Genomic DNA, 24,951 nt, shown 5'->3' with positions numbered 1-24,951 from the left:
TGTTACGACCATCTAACCACATAAACATGTCATAACCAGTTCATCTTGCGGTGTTTGAATATTTGCATATTTTTTGCTGTATTTTTGAAATATTTACTGTTAAGTTAAGTAACTTCTTAACACGTTGAGTGCGGCCTACGTTATTTAAAGTAGTGCAGTACTGGCGCACACGGCGGACTACGTTAAACTATGTAGCACACCTAACTCTAAAGTATTGATCTAGTGTGAGCTCAGCCTGGCAAGGAAAACGTTGTTTCACTTGCGGCTTGCTGCGCCAGTTTTATACTTCCGTTCCAAAAACAGATTTCCCACCATTTGTCTTCAGGTGTTTTCACGGTTATCACGGTCTGCTTTTATAAATTTCACGGTCTCCAAACAATGTTAGTTATAATGACTATGAAATGTTTTCTCTAACTAGGTTGTACACAAGTAAGGTTTTGTAGCCGATTAATACGACACCATTATTAAATTTAACATTGCTTGGAACTATACATGCAGGAAAGCACAATACCGTAAAATCCTCAAGGCCCATTCCATGAATAGAACGTAATAATCGGCCAGTCAGCGCAGAGCGAAGAAAGATACAAGAGATAGAGGTAGAGAAATAAAGACAGAGACGTGGTGTTGGGTAGGGGAGAATGAGAGGACAACAAATTTGGGGTTGAGGGGACAGAAAGGAAGGGGGGAGAGTGCGCAAGGGGGAGGAGAGAGAGAGAGAGAGAGAGAGAGAGATGGGGGGGGGGGGGAGAGAGAGTGAGAGAGACTCACTCACTGCTGGAAAACAACCATAAGGAAGAATATTTAGAACAACAAGTTAACAGAATCTTTTTCATCATGCCTACATTAATGAACGACTTTATATAAGTATTCGTTACAACAGATAGCTACACAATAAAACAAAATATACTTACAAAAAGTAAGTAAGTATTGTAAGTACAGCATTCTCGAATATTTGAGTCCCGAGTCCAAAAATAATTAAAAATGGGCTTTTTATAAGGTGATTAAATAAGCAAGAATGGAGTAGGAAGAATTTAAAAATAAATATTACACTAACCATAAATGACTACTCTTTGCAATGAAAAGTAACATAATTACTTTTGACGCACGGTAAAATGACGAGTGTAGGGGTCCCGGCCACTGGTCGTAAATTCAGGGGCCATATTTATATTATCTAACCTAACCCTAACCAAACTTTCTATATACGGATTAGGGCCAGAGGTGACCGGTTCTCCGTTTCCCAAAAATAACAGACGACCAATCGGTTTCATCTTTTAACCTAAATCGAACGGTCGGTCGGTATACTTTATTTGTACGGTAAATATTCACTGTTGGAATTTTTATGTTTGCTCATAAATTAGTCACACTAGCTGTAGGCCTATATGGAATGGTCCAACTCATTATAGCTCAATGTTTAGGCCTACTTGTACATTTTGGTCCCTTTAGATTTAAATTGGACTGCAACCTTTATACCATCTAAGAAAATACCACCACCTGACCAAGCAAATTATAATAATAGTAATATCCACTCTTTCATGTAAAACTAAATGTTGTCCTCATGAAAAGACTGATTTATATAGATAATATAGATGATTAATATAGACTATGCTCAAGTATAGATCAGGCATCAATATTTAATTTTTTTAATAAATATTTTTTTAGTATAGGATAATACTTTATTCTGAAATGACGACCATATGTAGGCAAATAGCTAATAATATATAATAATAATATATATATATAATAATATATATGTAGGTTATAATATATAATAATATACGGTATATAAATTATATAAAAAATAATTTTATTTTTTATTTTATTCAGTGATAAAGATTAATTTGGTCTATTAATGTATGCATAAAAATTAATAAAACATTGGGGTTAATTTTATTTTAACTCTATCATAACGTAGCTACAAAGAAACATATATTAAACATTAAACATATTTTATTACAGTGCTCAGAACTTTGAAGCATATATTATGGGCTACTTTTCTAAAGACCGTTGTATTTAACTCTTAAACAGCAGTTGATATGACGCTTTTTAGAATATTTATTGTACAAAAAATTATTTCTTTTATTAGCCTAAAAATATATCATATTGTTTTAAAGATCTTGATTTCCTCTTTAAAATTGTGTTTGGTTTGTGTGGTCTTCATTAAAACTAAAAAGTAAATTATTTTTTAATTAATAAGAAAATGCCAAATAGGCTATATATGTGCATATATGCACTTATAGGCTTCAGTGTGATAATGAGCTATTGGCCTTTTGATAAAACTGTCAAAGGCCCATTTCCAATTAAGTGTTTGGAAACAAAATAAATAGTATATTTCATTACTAGGACCGAAAGCTCGGCATTTTCCGACGCGCGCTCAAGTTTCATGTGTGAGGCAAAGCCGAACACAGGAAAACCAAATTTCACGTGGGAGGCAAAGCCGAGCAGGTGAGAGTTATTTTCACGTACGAGGCGAAGCCGAGGACGGGAATAATGGAGCAAGTGTCGGAAAAAAGCTTTTGGTACGAGTTATGAACGATACTTTTCATCACGACGCAAAAATACATTCAGAATAACCTATCGCAGTAGGATTAAAATAGTTTTAGACCACTTTTTATCATTGAAAATAACACTTCACAACTTACGTGGACATGGTTTCATAATTGTAGATTATTTAGATAAATAATGTATTAATAAATACTTCGTAACGTTAGTTAACTTAACATTTTGTGATTTGTACCAGTGTCTAAGCTTTCTGTATTCCTCTTCTTATCCTTCCTGTGATTTATAAGGTGAAATATGATAAGTTAAGCTGTTTTCATCAAATCTTCAGTAATGTTAGACATACTTTGAGCAATTCCAAACATGCATTATGTTAAAAACACAACAAAACAAGCCGTTTCTGTAGATTTAGATTGAGCAACAATAAAAACAGCTGTTTCAAATCATTAAATTAAACCGTAACAAAACACTAGCGCGCGTAGTGAATAAATGGAGAACTAATTGAGAGCGAGGGAAAGTAAATTTAGAGCGAGGGAAAATCAGCTGATCGATTTTCCCTCGCCCTAAATTAGAGCTTGGGAAACAGCTACTTTCATTGATGTAAACTGTTATCGAAAATAGTTACTTTCGTAACGGAGTGATGAAAACATTTTTCCATGCAGAATTTATATGCTTTTCTTATTATACTTGAGATTTAGTTATTATTTTAATTAAAACTTTGTCATGGTTAATCTTAGAATAAGTAATGTCTAATGTTCTTACAAGGTGGTGAGGGTATCTAATCCGAAAAATGCCCCGTCTTCAAGTGTCTGTATTGAGCTGAATTTCATTTTGAGAGTCGTGAGAGCCTTGAGTCCATTGAATGAAAGACCTTCAACTTTGAAAAAACGATTCCTGCTTAAGTCCCTGGAACAAAAGTAAAACTTAAACTAAATAGTTACACAATGTTGTTACCCTATGTGATCAAAGATATTCTGAGAATAACAATAAAATAACAATCCGGAATAATAATATAAAGAAGAAAGTTTAGAACAACATAACCAACATAATTATGTGATTCCAATTAATTTAGGTATACAAGTTTGATCCACTTTAAATAGTATTTAACTACAATTTGAATGTCAATACAATAGACAATAGACAAATAATCTTTATTTACACATTCATTAAGAATAGTAGTAGCGTCAAATGCGTACAATTTTAACATCAACTGAAAAGGAATAAAGTAGTTCTTAAGTTAATTCGTACCAATACATTTTCCAAAACTAATAGACCCTCGGAAAGCCTCGGTCATACTAGGCTGTTTTTCAGCCACTACTAACTAGCCGCTGGTAAATATCACCAGCAGGCAGCAGATCTGTAGGGTTCACATTGTGACCAATAGCCGCCGGTAAATAGCCGCTAGTTTGTAGACGTCACCTGTTCCAGCACCACTTTTCTTTGACTTCTTTACGTTGAAAACTTTTGAAGACTTTTTTTCTCTTTCATAAGACCAAAGCTGATTTTAGTCTTTGTTCTTTAAGTCTTTGACTTTGATATGACTGTTTGATATGATGAATAAGCTGTGTCTTTGGTATTCCTGTCAATGTAGTTGGCAGATGAAGCATCCCTCAGGCAAGGATAATTTTGAAATAAATTTAGACATGTTACAATGTCTTTTCTCGACAACTTGTTGGTGTCAAACATGGTCAATATTCACAAAAGGAAGTATAAAATACATTACAACTAAACTAACATTGCATAAACAAACAAAAATCTAGACTCATGTTACAGTAGACTCCCTATTATCCGGACACCTTTTAACGGACATTGTTTTAACCAGACTAGATTCGGTAGAAGTGACATCTCTTTATCCGGACAATCTTTATCAGCACATCGATTTAACCGGACTATATTGGAAGGAAGTGGGCGATACTGAAACGACTGTTCTCGTGGGAAAGATTTGAGATGTCTAAAATCACTGTTCTCCTAAATTTAAGTCAAATACTGTATACAGCATAGTATGCATTTAAACGGTCTGTTTTAACGAAGTTTTGGGGACGTCGGTTTAACCGGAAAAACCATTATCCGGACTGGCCTCGGTCCCGAGGAGTCCGGATAAGATGGAATCTACTGTAATTCACTAGCCGCTTGTGAGCTACGAGGGGTTCACATTGGCTAGCTGCCATCAGCGAGGTCACGCGACTGCCAGCGGAGGATAGGCAGTGCTAAAAAGTTATGCCTCGGTCACACTAGGCTGTTTAGCAGTCGCTACTAACTAGCCGCTGGTAAATATCGCCAGCAGCCAGCAGATCTGTAGGGTTCACATTATAACCACTAGCCGCCAGTAAATAGCCGCTAATTTGTAGACGTCAACCTCTTTTGCACCACTGATCTCTGACTTATTTACGTTGCAAACTTCATTTCCATATGAATCACGGTCACTTAGACTTTTTTATCTTTCATAAGACCAGACCTGATTTTATTCTTCTTTCTTCGAGTCTTTGACTTTAATATGACTCATTATAAGCTACGTCTTTGGTATTCCTTTCAATATCGTTGGCAGACGAAGCATCCCTCAGGCAAGGATAATTTTGGAAAAAGATCTAGAAACGTTACAATGTCTTTTCCCGACCACTTGTTGGAGTCAACCATGTTCAATATTCCCAAAAAGAAGTATAAAATACATTACAACTAAACTAACATTGTATAAAAAAACAACAATTATAGACTGATGCTAATTCACCAGCCGCATGTGAGCTACTCACATTAGCTATTCACATTAGCTGGCTGCCACCAGCAAAGAGGTAACGTGACTGCCAGCGGAGGGTAGGCAGCGCTAAAAAGTTAAACATGTTCGACTTTTGATTTTGACTAGTAAACACCAGCTTACTGGCATTTACCAGCCACTAGTTCTGGATTAGACTAGGCTGCTTGCTGGCAATATTACCAGCGGCTGCTAAACAGCCTAGTGTGACCGAGGCTTAAGAAAAAAATGAAAAACTTGTAGATCAACAAAATCGTTGTGATGTTAAATAGTTGTTGACAAACATGTGTCTGGATAAATAAAAATGACAGCAAATACATGGTTATCATTTGTATTATCAAAATATCAAAAATAGACTTGACATAAAACTATTCAACAAATGCCATATGGTTGAGAATGAGTATCTGCAAACACTGTTATCGTTATGGAACATCTCGTCATTATATAGAATTTTTATTATTAAAAAAAGTAACTTACAATGCTTTTAAAGCTGTTAGGTTTTTGAAGACTTCTTTGTTCAGATTTCGGAGGTTATTACGAGCCAAATTCAAGTCTGTTAGTTTTGAAAGGGGATCCAAGCTCCCTTTCTCCATCAAGCTAATCTTATTGTTGTTTAAATTTCTGAAACAAAGATTAAATTATGACATCTACTCGTAAAATAATTCAGTTTTTAAAATCTCTGTTGTACAACTAAATCTACAGTTTTACTGGACCAATTTTATTAATTATTGGGTCGTTGGAAAGCTTATGTTTGTTAGGATCTATTGTGAAGAATAAAAAAAACATGTTTTCTATAAGAGATACATTGAAAACAGGTTTTTACACATTTTATATTTGTGGCCAAGTTTAGGCTGCATTTATTATTTTCAAGAAATGCATAGTAATAATTTGTAGGGAATTTTTATTCTCTTTCAGCATATAATCTCCCACTTCGGTTGATTTCCTCACCATTTAAAAGTTATTTGCAAAAAGCTATGGAACTTACAAATTTATCGTGATGAGAAAATACTGAATGAGAGATATTTTTGTAAAAATTTGGTAAAACTAAATCTACAGTTCTACTGATCTGATTCTGTTATTTAATGTGTCAATGGAAAGCTTCATCCGTGGTATGCATTATCTGATCATATGGAACATAGATTTTACCTACGACCCTTTTTTGAACTAGCCGTTTCAGTTCAGTTCTTAGAATTGAAAAGATTCACTTGAAAGCATTGTTTACTTACTTAACACAACAGCAATGTTTTTTTTTTTCTTACACACAACAGGGCAAGGAGTTTAAAGGATTGAGTGAAAAAATATTGTAATGCTTTAAACTCCAACTAAATAGCTGTTCAGACCAATTTAATTATTAATGAGTGTTGTCTTGAAATCCAAGGATAAGGTTAAATTGTTTGATTACTGCTTTAATTTAAGTTTAAGTTAATATAAGTTGAATAAATAAAAGCTCAAGTTTGTATCAACTTTCTTCCTTTCAGTATAAGTGTACAATCAAAATTATTTCCATGGTAACGAAAATAAAAAATATAAAACTCAGCTGTTTTAAAGATTGCTTAGCAGAAAGTGGTGCAAAATTAGTGTTTGGTTCAATGATTCGTTGTATCACTGTCAGGGTCAATAGAGGTTATAAACGAAAACTAGGGGTCTGCGGTGCACCGAAAAAGTCGGTACGGTACGGTACAAGCTTAATTACCGTCATCGGTTCGGTACAGCATTTTACACGGTACGAATTCAGTTCTGTACAGCCTATTATAATAATAAATTACTTTCAGTTTACTATGCAATTAAAAACCCATTAGCAGTCCCAAATCCATTAACACTTTATCACGATAATAATTGTTGTATTCAAGTACTTCCAAGAACTGTTGAGTTTTATCACTTTTATTTCTTTACGACTTTTTCCAGTTCTATGTTATCACTAAAATAATAGTTTTATGATGACTGTTAAATGTTATCTCTAACTCAGTCAGTATTTTCGTGAATTTGCCGCTGGCCATTGCCTACTGCCATAAAACTGTTTATGGCTACATATTAATCTTGTAACTAATCTACAATCTTATTTTATAAGTTTAAATATTTGTTATAGATATTTTTATCTTTCTATTGACGAAACCACAAGCATAGTTGTTGTTGTTTGCATTTTTTTTTTTCGTTATGCAAGCCTACTCGGTCTCAAATTATGTCATTGCATGTTCTATATCTTGTCTTATATTGTTAGATGTGGCTGTTTAAGGCTTAAATGTTTTTTTAGTTTCCTGTATTTTTTATTGTGTTGAAGGTACTTTATGCAATCTAAATCTTATGAACTAGATAGTGATTTTGCTACCCTCGTTGTAACCTAATCAATTTATATATAGGCCCTCTTAAATAATTAGGTCTAGGTCTGGGTCTTTTGATTCTTTGAAAGAGCTTTGAAATATACTAAGAAAATTGGATTGAGCCTGAGATAAACTAATGATTGATATGATTGATATTGTGAATGTTAACTTTGTAAGACACTTTGTAAATTAAATAAGACAATAATCTTACTCTGTGATAATCCAAATTTTAGTTTCAGAAAAAAACTTTGCAAGAGTTGTATCCATCTTATAACTAGTTTTGAAGCTGATAAAAAAAGATGCTCTTTCATTACTTCATCATAACCTCCAGTTTTTCATTGTCGTCTGCTGTGAACAGCTGGCAACTACACTGTCATCGTACTGAATGCTTTTATATGTTTTAAAAAATTAAAAAAAAACAACTAGACATTGTGTTGGTTGGAAATAATGTACCAGTTGTGTGAAATTATCTTGTCAATAAATGTTTCAAACATGTTTATTCCTAAAAACTCTCATCCTATTTTTAAAACCACTTTTATCATGGCTATTCAAAGTATCTCAGAGTAAAATAGGTAAAGCCTTTATCTAAACTGTGATTTTTCTTGACACAATCCTCGTAGTAGTAAAAGGTTTTGTTTTAATAATGTGTGGTAAGTAATTGTTGTTAGAAAACCATGAATGTAGGATACTATCCATTTTCATAGTAATGTCATGTATTAAAGTTTAAAATAATGGTTTAAATACAGTTCTTAGCAGAAAACCGCAAAAAATACGGGTAGCCGCGTACCGTACCGATTTTGTACCGAAAACCAAGGAACAAAATATTGTACCATACCGAACCGTACCGACCTTAAATTTTCTGTACCGCAGACCCCTAACAAAAACATAACCTGTCTTAGGCTGGGCGCACACTGATCCAGCATTTCACCTGAAGCAAAATGTTGCACATTGATTTGCTTGAAGCATTTTGTTTCTTTGCTTCTCCAGTGTGCGGGAGGTTCAAGCATCATTCAGCATTTGGTTTCAAGCAAAAATAAGAAAAAAATCATTATTATTTATATTTTTACTGGTCTTCTGCTACAATATTGTTTTAAAATGTGTGACGAGGAAGTCAACGTAGCTATTGCTGTATGTCAGTTGTTGAAAAATGCTGGACTAAATAGGAAAAAAAGAAAAAAACATTGGGTTCACCCAATGAATCTGTTGATAGACAGTAAGGCTTTCCTCTCAGAAATTAGATCAGATCCAGGGTAAGTTTACAATTATTTTAGAATAATTGCTATACTATTTTATTGGAAGGGTTTAAAATACCGTAAGTGATATCGTAAGAAATAATTATTAGATATTGTCGTGATGGTTAAATATAATGAACTAAGTAACCTTGGTAATTTCTTATTTATTTTACTACTTTAAAAGGGCTGTATGACTATCAAAGTGGTAGCAAGAAAAATTAAACAACAATATCGTTCAATGAAAATTCAAAATATAATTGTTAAGTTTAACGAAACTTCAAAACTCATTTTTCAAAGATGAGTTATTTTTCAAACCACAAAAGGTCAATTGAATCTTGAAAGCCACTAAGCTTTACCAGTTAGACGGGATTTGGCGCATGCACAGAACCTCCTTGAAACATCAAACATCATGCTGTATCGGAACCATTCGTCGAGCGGCTGCTCAAATGTTTCAAGGCGTTGCGAGGCGCCTCGCAACGTTTGCTTGATCAGTGTGCGGTCTCCCATTGAAATACATGGGGCGCTCATACCCAGCGAACGTTTTGCCTCGCAACACTTGCTTCAGGTGAAATTTTGCATAAGTGTGCGGCCTGCCTTAGAAGTTATGAGTAGTGATTGTTGGTAATTAAAACACTGTCATAGGTATGCAACTTGTCTAAATACTCTTCTAATGACACTCTTAGAAGTTTTTAAGGCACTCGCTAAGGTTCGTACCATAAATTTATACTTGTGTTGATGCGTAAACTACTATAACAGCTGATTGTTGTATTGTTATTCCCTTGATTTTTCTTTGTTTACATTTTGTAGTTTACAATTCACATTTTTTGAAGCAAATATTATGGGCTACTTTCCTAAAGACCGTTGTATTTGACCACAACATGCTCTGTTGCTGGTTGATTTTTAAAATTGTTAAGAATCAGTGGCGTAGTTTTTTAAGTAACTCTTAAGTTAAATACAGTACTTGATTGAAAAACCAGTATAGGTTATTAAATTATTTCAACTTTTGGAATTCAATTATGGTCATGAATATGACAAAATGATCATTCATTTAAAGAAATTGATTGGATCTATTTAATATTTAATTAGTTTTCTGCATTTTTGACTTCAGAGCGAGACTAGTTGGCAGTAAATTGAGAAAATTTAATAGTTGCATACATGTGGATACACTTATATTCGTCTTATTTCTTACATTCGTTAAAGGTAAAATACCATAAATCAGCAATTATACTTACAACACACGAAGATGGGTGGAGTTCGGTGCTAAACCAACGTTAAGGTGAGACAATAAGTTAGACTTGAGGTCTAGTTCTTGCAGATTAGGCAGTTTTTCCAAAACTTTCAGGCTAGATTCCACTAGTCTATTGTGTGCACTGCAAATGTATGCACTTAATTAATTATAGCTTAAAACAAAAACCAATTATTCCAGTTTACTTCAATATCTAGATTTTGTAGGTTTTTATAAATCAAAAAAGCTAAGTGCATAATGTGAATTAGCTTAAGATATCAATTCATTCACTTCCTTCACTATTTATACAAACTGGCCGAGTTAAAAAAAATACAAAATCACACAATGTAATTATAAGCTATTAGGCTTATAATATTTTTTAATTCCTAAATTTAACACTTGGAAATGGCAGGGTACAAAATGTGATTCAAATGTAGGCCTAGAATGAGTTTTTTATTCAGATCGAGTGAGGCTTTTTTTTTAAATTAGTACTTGGAATTTAATAAAAACAATATTTGTATACAATTTTTGGATCAAAGGACATGAAATATAACATGTGCCTTACAATTCATATTTTAAAAGCTGAAAGACTGGTAGGCATTGCAAAATATGTAACACATACAGAAATGAGAATACTATACTTACACAACAAGTTTGGTTAAACTCCTCAATGTGTGATTTATAGGTATGATGGTGAGAGCATTTTTGTTCAATTTTCTGAAACAAAGCATTTAAGATAGATTATGATGGCGATAAAAGAAACATTCATTAATTCATTCATAGACGAGTCGATTTAGCCCAAAAAAGCCTATACGATAGAACAAATTCCAACAAATGGTTTTTCAACGGTTTTTGGTAGTAATAGGTGTAGAAAGTACCAGGAAAAAAGTCTACCAAAATCGGACAACCGGAAGTCGGGTTTTTCCAAGATGGCCGCCGTGAGGCCCTCAAATCGACAAGATGACTGCAAATTCGTCGATTCATAGTTCAGGATTGGCCGATTTCCACGAAAATTGGCAAACACATGAAGAACTATATTTCCAACCTTAAATATGAAAACTAGGCAGACAAAGTAACCCAAAGATGAATTTTCAGGGTATTATGTGCTAAAAAAATAAGATCTTTTACCTCAAATATATGTTTTTCTAATATTTTGTACAAAGTTTGTTATAATTTCAAATTTATTTTTTCACCATTAGATTCAACACAAAAAACCTAACAATTTAGTATATTGAATCTTTGTTCTGCTTCAATTTGTTACAGAGATATTGAAAGTAATAACTTTAGTATGTTTTCTTCCGATATAACTCAATGTTAATCTTATGGAGAATAAGCATAAATATTAATATTATTTTTCATTAAACCTATATAGATAAGACTTTTTGTTCTGCTTCATATTATCTGTTTTAATATTTTTTTTACTAAAAATTCCTTTTTTGGCAGTTACCATTGCAGCAAACCTACGTATTCGGTTCCTCAGTTTTAATCATAAAGAGAATAAGCAAAAACCACTTTCTTATTAGTCCGAGAAGTATATAATATAACCTTAAAAACAATACAAGAACACTTTTTATGGTTTTATGTTGTAGTTTTGGGTGTGCAGAGTTGGATTTTACCAACATTGGACAAATTTTGAAAAAAAGATAGCATAATCATTTTCTATGCACAATTTTCTAAATATTGACTTGGGACCAACATCGATATTTATTGGGTGATCAGTACTTCATTTCGATGGGAAACGTATTTTGGCCGCCATTTTGGATCCACCTTATTGGATATAATTTTTTGTTGTTGTAACGACAGTGTTGTGACACATTATTACTATATAAACTAGATTTTCACGCATATTCCATTGCGAAATCCGTTTGTAAATACATTTTTTTGTTTTAAACGTTTTATACTTTGAAATATTTTACGATTATTTTCCTTATCTTCAGTTAGTAGTTCATTCTTAAATAATTAATGATGCAAGGGCTTTCATTTGAGCTATTGATCATTAAAATTGGACGAGTTAGAGACGAGCTACCAATCCCAAAAAAATATTAAATGTAAATTTTTATAAATCAGTTTTTATTAAATGATTTATATCTCGGGTTCATAATACGTCACAAAGTTCTTTCTGGTCTCAAATTACTTAGTAGAGAATTAGGTTTTTTATTTTATTAGTCACTAAATAATATCTGACTAATTAATAAAAAATGAGTCATGCACCTTAATTTAATATTAAACTATTTACATTTGAAATGTGTCTTTAGTTAAGTACAAATATCCCCAATTCTAATAACTCCCAATAAATAATCCATAACTACAGTAAAAGTCAATACTTTGATGAATCTTTTAAGATTATAAAGAGTATTGGGAGATATTTTTCGATTTGGGGGTATATGTCTTAAACTAAAGACAAATCTTGAAAAAAAATATTGTTAAATAAGACAGACCCATATTAAATGTGTCACATTTTATTTAGTGATTAAAAAAATTAGCCCTAACATTTACTGAGTAATATGAAACCAGAAAGAACTTGGTGGCGTATTAAGAACCCGAGATATAAATATTTTAATAAATATGTATTGCTAAAAAGTGAAATTTAATATTTTGCTGGGGTTGGTAACTAGTCTCTAACTCGTCAGATTTTAATGATCAATAGTTCAAATGAAACCCCTTAAATCACTAAATGTTTAAGGCTAGAACGAACTGCAATCATTAATATGTACTGGAGATATAAGAAAAAATAATCTTAAACAATGTTCAAAATACGAAACGTCCTTAAGAATGTTTGCAGGATAATTTTCGTTTGAATATATCTTTAAAACGAAACAAAGGTATTTAAAAACTCATTTTGGCAATGGAATGGGCGTGAAAATCTAGTTTAAAATAATGTGTCACAACATTGCCATTACATAAAAAAAAAATATTTATATCCAATATGGCCGATACAAGATGACGGCCAAAAACACGTTTCCTATTGAAATGACACTGTCATTACATTTAAAAAAATATTTATATCCAATAGGGGGATCTAAAATGACGGCCGAAAACACGTTCCCTATCGAAATGAAGAAATGACCACCCAATAAATATCGGTGGTGGTCTGAAGTCAATATCAATGAAAATGCATGTCGATTTTTTTAAATTTTTCCAATGTTGAGAAAAATTGTCATATTAAATCTTGATTCTAGGAGTTTTCCAGTAGACCTATTTTTGGCAATTTTTACTATGTTACTCTGCATACCCAACACTACAACATAAAACCATAAAACGTTTTCTTGCAATTTTTTAAGGTAATATTCTATACTTCTCGGACTACGTTTCCGAAAATACGTTTCCCATCGAAATGAAGTACTGACCACCCAATAAATATCGATGTTGGTCCCAAGTCAATATTTAGAAAATTGTGCATAGAAAATGATTATGCTATCTTTTTTTCAAAATTTGTCCAATGTTGGTAAAATCCAACTCTGCACACCCAAAACTACAACATAAAACCATAAAAAGTTTTCTTGTATTGTTTTTAAGGTTATATTATATACTTCTCGGACTAATAAGAAAGTGGTTTTTGCTTATTCTCTTTATGATTAAAACTGAGGAACCGAATACGTAGGTTTGCTGCAATGGTAACTGCCAAAAAAGGAATTTTAGTAAAAAAAAATATTAAAACAGATAATATGAAGCAGAACAAAAAGTCTTATCTATATAGGTTTAATGAAAAACAATATTAATATTTATGCTTATTCTCCATAAGATTAACATTGAGTTATATCGGCAAGAAAACATACTAAAGTTATTACGTTCAATATCTCTGTAACAAATTGAAGCAGAACAAAGATTCAATATACTAAATTGTTAGGTTTTTTGTGTTGAATCTAATGGTGAAAAAATAAATTTGAAATTATAACAAACTTTGTAAAAAATATTAGAAAAACATATATTTGAGGTAAAAAATCTTATTTTTTAGCGCATAATACCCTGAAAATTCATCTTTGGGTTACTTTGTCTGCCTAGTTTTCATATTTAAGGTTGGAAATATAGTTCTACATGTGTTTGCCAATTTTTGTGGAAATCGGCCAATTCTGGAACTATGAATCGACGAATTTGCAGTCATCTTGTCGATTTGAGGGCCTCGTGGCGGCCATCTTGGAAAAACCCGACTTCCGGTTGTCCGATTTTGGTAGACTTTTTTCCTGGTACTTGCTTCACCTATTACTACCAAGAACCGTTGAAAAACCATTTGTTGGAATTTGTCTATCTCAAGTGCCTATATTTACTCGACTATCAATACACAATTCAAATTTAGTCTAATCACAGAGAAGTAAGATGTAAGGAGGAAATATGCTTATGGAACAACCATGCGCTTTTAGCTCGGGAATGGTGGGGCAGAAATATACTAGTACCGAGCCAGGAAGAGCTATTGTTTACAACAGCAGTTGTAGCGCACAGGCTCTTCCTAAAGCATGAGCGCTATATTATGTGATGGTGAGGGGGGAGAGGAGAGCTGAAGGGGACGACCAATAGAGTTTGAACTAGACAGGAGCGACTGGTGCTAGACATGACTTCAGTGTACTATTGAATGTATCCTCTGTATCTTACTTCTCTGTGGTCTAATGTAAAAATCATATACTCTTGAGCAGTACTCGATTTGTAGAAAATGAGGTGCAGGAACTGTAACCTATTTAATGTAATTTGTACCTTTTTATGCCAATATTTTTATCTTTCTGAAAGAGAGGTACCACTGCTCTAAAGTCCAGCTAATCCAAACTGATTAAGACCGAACCCGAACGCTGTTCGCACTAGCTGATTCTTCAGGTTAGCAAAAAGAATTAAATTTGCCATGGGGGTGGGGGGCACGAATAATAAGAACAACAACAAAAAACACAGTTAATCCAACATGGTATGAAATACATAACAAACCTATAAAAAATCGCAATAGTTTGTAAATTGGCCTTAATGTCATCATTTGCATGTTTCCATAAAACAATATCAACCTTGTTATTGAGAGCCTACTGTATATCAATATTGAATTATGCATTTTTACACACTAGGATTAAGAAATACAACTTGGAAAGTTTTATCTGAATTTAGTTTTGTAAGATATATTTTTGAATTAGTGCCAATCATTAAAAAAAAATCTGGAACTTGTTCTGTTGTTGTTGGAATGTGGACATTCTGATTACACGAGTTTGGACTGTGGAACTCAAGTATACTAAAGAAATTTAATTGAACTATAGTATGACCGGATATCTGAAATCTGAAGGGGGTATAATACAAATTCATGCTATCGAGTTGTTTTAATAAGCGATGTTTGAGTTATGAAGGTGCTATACAAAACATTTTAAGATACCGAGCTGTTGAGTTCTGACAGTGATGTGATGTTACGACCTTTATTACTCAACTTTTACGTGCAAAACCTTTATAAATCGAGCTCAAGCTATTAAAATGTACTAAAGGGTGGCTGTGAAAGCAAAATTAATCAATTTATCGTGCATACGATGGCATAATTATTAGGATTTTCTTGCAAAATCGGTCCTGATATGGAAATGTTTGTCTTGACTGTTATAATAACGTAAAAAACATATTCATCCATGTCTTGTAACTTACACCTTTTCTTATTGATCAGCCTCATACTTTACCCAGCTTTTCATAATTGTTGATAAAGTGTTGTGCGGGATTACAAATTCCCTAGCAATTTCACCTTTTTTTCTTTCACCCGTCGTCAACTGTCCTAATCACTCATACACTTAAGTCAACATAACGCACAGGCATATTTTTGACTGCTACCTTCTGTAGTGTGTTCCAACTTAGGTTGGGCGTTTGGTTATTGTTAGTTGTAATGTGTTAGTTAAGTTTTTTCATCTGAGGACGGGATCAGATTCCAGATCCCAGAACGTTGTGTATTGTTTTTTATGATCGTGATGGAAAATGTCCGCAATAAACCTTTGAACAACATTAACTCACCATCACCAACAATGAACTTCAAACAAAGAATAACGCCTGAGGCGCACAAAACAATCTCAACAACTGGCAGACTAACTAGTTATTGCCAAATAAAAAAAGGACAGTGGCGTAACAGAAGTGCCCGGAGGGCCCGCAAAGCGGGGGGCCCAAGAGCTGAGGGGGCCCGGGAACCGGTGAGCGGAGAGGCCCGTGGGACGAGTGGGGCCATAAAATTGGAGTTCATTCTTATTTAAATGTAATTATCAATCATTCAATAATTGTATTGAATTGTATTAATTTTTAAGTTAATATTTTTATCATAATTTATTTACCACTCTTTTTATGATTAATCTGTTTGATCATTGTATCGGTGGTTCAAAAATAACTCTGGGGGGAGGGGGAGGGCGTTTGATTATGTTGTATCAGTGGTCTAAAAATAACTCATGAGAGGGGGGGGCCCAAAAAATAATTTGCAGGGGGCCCGTAAAAATTTGTTACGCCACTGAAAAAGGAAGTTGGATTTTCATATCTAGACAGAAATCAAAACACAACTAAATTACACTGTACAGCAAAACTTTTGAGTTATTGAGGCAAATTTTAAAAACTTTAACTTATAAGAGGTTCTTTTAACATTGTGATCCACTGGGATTTCCAAGGTTGATTAAAAAACATTTGAGATACCAAGAAAATCAAAATACAGAGATTTGAGTTACCGAGGTCCTACTGTAGGCTATGCCAAAACTATTTATATTGAGCTAGGCTGCTAGGCTATAGTTTTTTTATTTTATTTTTGTTGTTAAATAAAAAAAATTACATGTCTAATGTACATTAATAGGATGTTACTAAACATGTCAGTGTACTACAAAGAATAAACTATGTATATATTGTATGATAGGCCTATGTATTAAACAACTTGATATTCCCTGAGGAATTAGAAGTGGAGTTGTCTGCAGCAGAAACATAAGTTTTTGTTTCGATATTTTCAGATTATTCAGTCTCTCTCAATTCACAAATTGTGTTTCCTATACTTTAGGTTAACTTGATGTTTCTTCAGTCCAAATATCTTTCTAGGAAGATGTACAGAAGGAGGTATGAAGGTTGCTATATAAAACCCTAGTTAATCCTAACAACCCTTTGACAGTAGTTAGTAAATTGTTCAAACAGCTTAGTCAGGAATTCTGATAGGAAACTCACTGATAGGCTACTGGTACAGATAATTCTCTTAACCGACCCTGGATCAGCCACCGATCGGATTACCCATCTCGGTCCAGAAAGAATACAATTGTGCCTGGGCACGTCTAGCTTTGTTTTGAAACTGACTTTTTCAAGCAAATTTTAGGGTGTGATTGTAGTTAAGAAACCGTGTAAATAATGTTATATTGCAATAATATGTGTGTATTAACAAGAATTAACAAGCAATTACTATCAGCGGAGTAAACATTCAACTTTGTGTTTTATATTTAATAGAATGAATAGAATAGAATAGAATGTTTGTTTATTTTATCTTTCAGATCGGATACATATAATACACAGGTCACAATTATTGCACAACAAATTCACATTAATAAAAAGATACAAAAACGAATGAAGTTGATTACGACTATAAAGAATAATTATGCTATTTTCAGTCCGTTGATCTCACCAGGCTGACATATGACAAATTCAGAAAACAAAAATAAATCATCTTAAACATGAAAAGAACATCTACTATGTACAATAAGCGTGACCTACAAATTTTAACGTAGAGAAAAAAAATAGGGCCTCTATAGGCAAAGTCTGTAGTTGAGGTTCCGTTAATTATAAATATTCCATAAACAAAGAGCGTTCAGAAAGAAATAAATAAGATTTGAAATTAAAAACACAATGGTCTTAAACAATTGAAAAGAAAATAAGTAAGAAGGAAAATTATAATTTGAAACACTTGCCAAATAGTCTAACTTTACAAATTAGCCTAGGCCTACTCTTATTTTCAAGAGTAAAATGTGCATCTCTATAGCATAGGAGAAAAAGATTGTTTTTTAATGGCAAGTTTTAAGGCCTATGTCATAAATTCAATTTCATTGCTAGGCTATCTGAGTAAGATATAGTTTCTAACATTGAGAAACAAACATAGACGTAGAAAGATTTTATATTTTAATAACATTCCAATAATACACTTTCCTTTTTAAATACAGTTTTACTAACAAATTTACATAGTTGCCCGGTAACGTTTAAAAAGAGTCGTTTAAGGCAGGTGTAGGCTACTTTATGCACTTCATTTAAAAGTGGTGTATATGATTGGCACTGAGCAAGTGAATGCAATGGTATGAACAAGAGGTGGTTAGGCGTAATGTACAGGTCGTTGTCTTGCCTACAGTCAGCCAAAAATAGCTATACAGTATTACGGTACATTTAATCAATTGTACTGTATATGTTTCAGCTCATAACAACTGTTTGTATTTTAAACTATGAGCTCTTATATTAGACAGTGGATTGTGTGTCTGTTTGTATTTTAAAGGGCAAGGCACATATACGTAGGCCTACACAACTATGAGCTCTTATATTAGACAGTGGATTGTGTGTTCCTGCATCTGCCTGCTAGACAAACTTTCTACATAGAGTACCAATATTTTCTATACAGAAAAATATGTTTTGTGAATGTTAAACTAAAATAGTATCCTACTTACAGTTCTATCAAGTTTGTTAGTTGTGACAACTGCTTGGAGAAGTCCAATGTTGCAGAATTCAATTGATTACTGGTCATATCCCTGAAAACAGTAAAACTTTATAAATAATAAGCATGATCAGAGTAGGCTTAGGCCTAAGTTAGGTTTTCAGATTTTTCCGAGAACGTCCTTATGACAGCCTATTATGTGGTCATTTTCCCTCATTTAGTATATACAGTGCCGGCATAGGGGAAGTGAGAATAGACGGACCAGATTTCTATTTCAACTTCAAAAGAGAGCAATTCAAACCATCTTTATAAAATCAGCTCACAAACTTCATGTAAAGATTTTTTCAGTCTTCAAATATTTTAATTTTTCCACGCATAAGTTACAGTGTGTTTCAGAAAAGCGTAGCTCCTATAAGTGGACTATAGGCCTACACTACTATAGGTAATTACACTACTAGGTAATTTATTCTACATGCAAAAATAAGTCGAAAATGTAAAATAACTTCTTTTTTTTCGGCTTAGTTTAGCCGTAATCCGCCATTTTGTACTTTTTTTTTTAATAATTTATAACTCAAAAGCCCTTGGAGATATTTTTTATGAAACTTGGTATAAACTTTAAGTCTACAGCCATAAACATTCTCTGAAAATATCTTTGATCAGGCTCATCGAGTTTCAAATTGGTGACCATTTAAAATTGTTAAAGTCAAATTCCATGAAAACCAGCAATTAAAACAAATTGATTGATGTAACATCCCATTTGTTGAGCACCATTGATGAACACTCTCTAAAGCTACCTGTAGCCAGTAAACAGTCATGACGAGATTTCACCTCCTTGAACAACTTGATGTCGTCAGCGAAAAGGAGGAAAGGATGTTTGTTTATGATAAGATAGATTTATTTGGTTAAATGAGGTTTTAAATGACTGAAATAACAAGAAACGAATTGTTACGCTGGTTACACACTGGGCGGTTTCTGCCGTGGCGGCGAAACTGCCGTCGCCACCTCGAAAAAAAGTCGAGCTTACACATTCAGCGGCAAAATTACCGCCACGAAGATCAGTAGCCAAAACAATGTTTGTAGTTCTTCATCGCTTAATGTGTTGTGACTTCTCTGTTTCATGAGTGTTCAGTTAGGTTAGGTTAGGTTTGTATTTTGCACATTTTTTTAAAGTATATATTATTAAGTATTATTTGACGCTACTACTATTCTTAATGAATTTGTGAATAAAGATTATTTCCCTACAGTTACCTAACAATGTACATGTTCTCTCACTGATTTGAGAAAGCAAAGTGGCCAATTCGCTCATCAGTGAGACAATGTTAACATTGTCTCACTCTAATTACTTTGTCTCACTCCAGATTTGCAACGTGAAGGCTCGAAATAGTGAGCGCGTAACATGCAGGCAACGTCGTATGCGCGCGAAATACGTTGGCAGCACTGGCTGTAAATCAGCTGGTCAGCTGTTGTACTGTTGTATTTGTCACTTCACGTAAAATGTTAAATTAAAAGTTCACTTCTGTGTAAAAATAGGTTATGTTTCTTCACCAATTTATTTGTTTTATGGTAACTGTAGGAAAAGTATAATGTGCAACTCGAGTTCAAAGTACAATTGCCTCACTCGAGAAACCATTCCTCACTCGCCTACGGCTCGTGAGTAAGGATTTCTCTCGAGTGAGTCAATTGCTCACTTTTCTCACTAGTTGCGCAAATAACTATTGTCTATTGTCTATTGTCTAAGTGTTTAATTCAAAATGGAAAGGCAACAACTTTTAGCACTTTTGTTGTACCGTCAAAGGAAAAGAAGATAGCAGAGAAATCGCTCGTCAACCACAAACACTAAAAACAATAAATAAATGTTATAAACAACTCACAAACTTAACAACAAGACACAAATTAAAAGGCTGATTTTCAAAGACCTCTGACTTGGAGCAACTGGGAAAGACGACTGATCAGCGGCGACGGTAGAAAACCGCCAAATGTGTAAACGCCCATTTGGTCACGTACGCCACTGCGTAGACAAGAGCGGCAAAAACACCGCCAGCCGCAGTGGCAGTGGACGGCTGCACAGCTGCCGCCAACGGCAATATGGCCGCGCGGCGTTCCTGCCGCCCAGTGTGTAAGCTTCCATTTAAGTCTATAGACTACTGCTCGAACGGCGGCGACGGCGAAATTACCGCCGCGGCAGAAACCGCCCAATGTGTAACCGGCGTAAACAAAACACGAAATCTACAGTACACCGGACAGAACTAACAATAAAATTGGCTTCAGCTCAGCTGTACCATAAGGATGGGAATTCTATTAAGGGAGTATGTTTTATTTATGGTATGATTAAAGTTATTTTATGAGTTCTGCAAGTGAGTTTTTTCTTTTCTTTGAATGGCGTGTTGCAGGAACAAACAAATTTAATTAACTAATATGTAATTGGTTGCAAGTTTAAGTAGGTAGCCTACTCTTTAAAAGTTACTTAAGTTCTTAAGTTAGTTTATTTGACATTTTACATCATAGTCACGGAAATAAAGCATTTAATTTCATTTGGCCCAGTCCATATTATTACCAAGCTCAACAAAGCCTCTTGCAATAGGCCTAGCCTCACAAAAATAAAGTAACTTAGGGCTAGTCTATAGGCTAAGTAGCCTTAGAATGAACTTTGAACTTCTCTGGCAAGGAGGTAGGTAAGTAGACTTAACAATCATTTTCCATCTTTCAGCATAACTTAATTTGTCTATAACTTATTAAGTTATAGGCCTAGCTAAATATAACTTATGATTAAGTTTTAGGCTAAAATATATAAAGCCGACCTAGGCTAGGCCTATATAAATAGTCTAGGCTACCTATATAAGTTAGCCTATTCCTACTTAGGCTATAGGTCGGTCGCTTGGAAAGCAGCCTACATGCCAATGCTAGAGGAGGTCCGCTATCGGCTGCACTTTACTTTAGGTCCTACACTCATTCGAATAAAATATCGAATATTCGATTGTTTCATTCGATAGGCCTATATCGTTTGGTTAGTTAGGTTAGGTTAACCATACCTAACTAACCAAACGATATCAAATGAAACGATCGATTAATCGATATATCGATCGATATTTTAACTCGAATGAGTGTAGGACCTAAAGTAATGTGCAGCCCCGCTATCCAAGCGGCTGACTTATAGGCCTAAGTTGGGCATTTCAAACATCATACTGGAATTAATTTGGTTTTGATAGGCTACAGTAAATTTAAAATCTACTAAATTTAAAAGCTGCCCAAAATATTCAATAGCCAAGGTAAAGAATACAGCTTAGTTACTGGTCTTGAGAAAACTTCAGTGGAGGCCTAGGCCTAGGCTTACAAAATTAACAAAAGGCTAGGACTTGGCCCTGGCTAGGCCTACTTACAAACTGGTGACCCAGGATGGTAGATCATTTGGAAGTTTAAACAGTTCAAGGTTACTACAGTTAATTGACTGTCTAGCGCATTGGCAGTAAAATGGACATGAAGAAAATTCTTCACCAAACACACTATTGACACACAACCACAATACACCAAATCCCGAAACATAACAGAGTAGCGACAACATGATTTTCCAACTTTATTGGTTCATTGCGTGAAACGTTTTATGCACACAATCCTTAAATTTGAATTTGATTTTTGCTCTGTTGAAATATAGTTTTATTATCTGTTATTGTTCTTATCGCCATCGTCCTTTCCAGTTAAATCCTCCAAGTAATGTTCCAAGGATGAGCGGAGCGGCGACAGCTTCACTTCACAGTCACAGTAGTCTCTTGATGTTGATGCTCACTGCTCGACAGAAGCAGCTTTAAAATGTGTTTTGATTTCATGCTGTTCTAAACACTCATAACCACGAATCAGTAAATTTACCACCCGAACCCGAAAATACCTATAGATAATTTTCTCAAGATACAATACTATGTTAGGCTATTACAAAAATTTTAGTCACATCATTCACATCACATCGGTTCGGAGAAGAGAAGAATGAAGTGAAGAGAAGTAGAAGAGAATTATGAGACGAGACGGATTGTTTTGCTGCTGACTACACGCACACATATACACAAGCCATACAATACAATAAAAAAATTCAACGCGTTGCGTTGTTTTTTTCACTTCGCTTTGCTTTATCTGGGACAGGATCCGAAACAAAGAGAAGAACTAAAAATCACCGTGCAGTGATATCATATTTTATACAATTATGAAATGGGAGACTTTTTGAATCTTATCTAAAGAATAAGAGACTAGTAGTTGTGTATTATTTTGATGATGTTCATTATTCAGTCTCACGAGGTTTCCAGGTTTACTTGGGATATGTTGCTCCCCAAAGGATTTCTCTTGGGCCCTTTGTTATTTTTAATTAGTTTTAATGATTTGCTTCATAATGTGCAATGTTGAACCCTTTTTTATGCTGATAACAGAACATTTCTTAATAACGCTCCTAGTAACTTGCTGCTGAGTCGGTGGCTCAGTCGGTAGCGTCGCGGACTTCGGGCTCAAGGCAGCGATGTCGTGGGTTCGGATCCTGAGGCCCTATTTTTGAAATGGTTGACTGTTGAGTTGAGTGTCGAGTCATTCTATTTCCAATCGTTTCGTATTTTTGAAACGGTTGACGGTGGACTTATACAACCAAAACTACTCAACACCTATCGAGCTGTTGAGTGGAGGTTGACTGCACTTTCTTCTTCCTCTCTTTCGGCAAAAAATTACTCTTTTTGAGACGACGCCATATTGTTTTGTTATTGCTTTAATTTACTAATTGCGATTTAGAGGTTATGTATTTGTTGTCAATGTATTAGCACCCAATTATGCGATTGTTTTCTGTAGAATAATCGCATTTTAATTTTATTTACTGTGTCAATACTAGACTATTTAATCAAGGGTTTTATTCTTGTTGGAATGTTTGAAATAGACTAGGCATACTAATTGAACTTATTATAAGATAATTAATTGTTATTAGACCTATGATTTATTAAGGATTGTGGTAGAGAGAAACAATATCATAGTTTGTTTGAATACCATTCGCCTAATAAAGGGATCAAATTAATTTAAGTTACGATATGCTTTCAGTGCAATGGCAAATAGCCGCTTTAACCTAAATAAAAAACAATTAAAAATATTATAAAACAACCAGATGAAGGAAACTAAAATAAGGTGATGTGTTCCGAAATAGAGACGAAGAAAGCAAATAATAATGTATTTAGGATGAGTGTAGGACCTAAAGTAAAGTGCAGCCTATGCCTAAACTTTTAATTAGCTACACCCTAAAACAAACATCCATAGTAAATTTTATTTTTTATACTTAAGTTTATTACTTTATTTAGTTTACTTTAGTTAATTACTTAAGTTAAGGTACTTTGCAATCACTAAGATTAAGCAAGACATAACCTCAATCTCAATCTCTCAAGAACGGAGTTGACAGTTTACCTCAGTGTCTCGAAATATGGCAGATTGAGATTAGCTGCCAGATTTTAGAGAGTAAGAAGAGGTTAAATCGCGAGCGTTTCGGGGCAGGAATTGGACTAGCCTACTGCGCATGCGCAAACCGTAAAATTGAGCTGATCTCAAATGAACGACTCTCACACAATTGAAGCAAAAGAGTTGTTTACTGTTCTCGTTCTGTCGTTCTGTCATCATCTCTCTGCCCCTGCCGTGCCCCAGCGATTGTAGTTTTCAAAGTCTTTAAGCTGTGTTTTTTTTTTTTTTAAATAATTTGAGGTTTTATCGAAGTATCGTATATGTTTTGAAGTCGGATTTAAGATTTAAGTGTATAAAAGAGTGTTTATTGTTATGCGTTCTACCGTGCCATCCCCGTGCACCCTTGTAAGTTAAAGTTAGTTTTTATACTGTAGGCCTAGTCTTTAAAAGTGTTTGTTGTGTTTTGTTCCAAGTGTTGTCCAAATAAAACAAGGATACAGTTTCTTAACTGGGCTACACTAATAACGATTGAAACTATCGATTCGATTAGTAAACTGCGATTTTTTCACCATCAACAAGTTAGGTTAGGTTATGACAGATTAATTTTATAATAGACATTATATTTTAAGATATTGATTATTAATCAAGATTTCAATTCGATAGTTCCAATCGATATTAGCGTAGCCCAGTTAAGAAACTGTTGTACCCCTGTAGGGTCACACAGTTAGGACTACAGTACCGACATTTCCCATAAACATTGCAAAAGGACAAATCTTATAATTATATAACTGTCTAGGCTGTGTGGTAAAAGGCACTTAAAAATAAGTTACCAAGCGGTGTAACTTTTGTATTAGAAACCCTTGGGTGAGTTGTATAAAGGCCTACTAATCTTTAGGTTTGACACATTTAAACCTATAGCCTGTAAACCATTATCTGTTTGGAAA

General features: G+C 34.0%; 1 protein-coding gene across 1 annotated transcript in view; it reads right to left on the bottom strand.

The window, feature by feature from the left end:
* Window positions 1-22,546, bottom strand: part of LOC129006010 (leucine-rich repeats and immunoglobulin-like domains protein 3) — a 60,254-nt gene extending 37,708 nt beyond the window's left edge. Inside the window, exons 1-6 of the mRNA XM_054435098.1 lie at window positions 21,979-22,546; window positions 18,615-18,695; window positions 10,663-10,734; window positions 10,025-10,162; window positions 5,720-5,863; window positions 3,259-3,402 (exon numbers count right to left, since the gene is read on the bottom strand). Of these exons, the coding sequence (XP_054291073.1) occupies window positions 3,259-3,402; window positions 5,720-5,863; window positions 10,025-10,162; window positions 10,663-10,734; window positions 18,615-18,695; window positions 21,979-22,160 (761 nt within the window). The 5' untranslated portion in view covers window positions 22,161-22,546. The remainder of the gene's footprint in view (window positions 1-3,258; window positions 3,403-5,719; window positions 5,864-10,024; window positions 10,163-10,662; window positions 10,735-18,614; window positions 18,696-21,978) is intronic.
* Window positions 22,547-24,951: the final 2,405 nt, after the last annotated feature.

Source organism: Macrosteles quadrilineatus, unplaced genomic scaffold (assembly GCF_028750875.1).
Source record: "Macrosteles quadrilineatus isolate MER2022 unplaced genomic scaffold, UCM_ALF_1.0 Scaffold_54__1_contigs__length_841927, whole genome shotgun sequence".
Taxonomy (NCBI): Eukaryota; Metazoa; Arthropoda; class Insecta; order Hemiptera; family Cicadellidae; genus Macrosteles; species Macrosteles quadrilineatus.
This window is presented reverse-complemented; position numbering and strand designations above follow the sequence as displayed.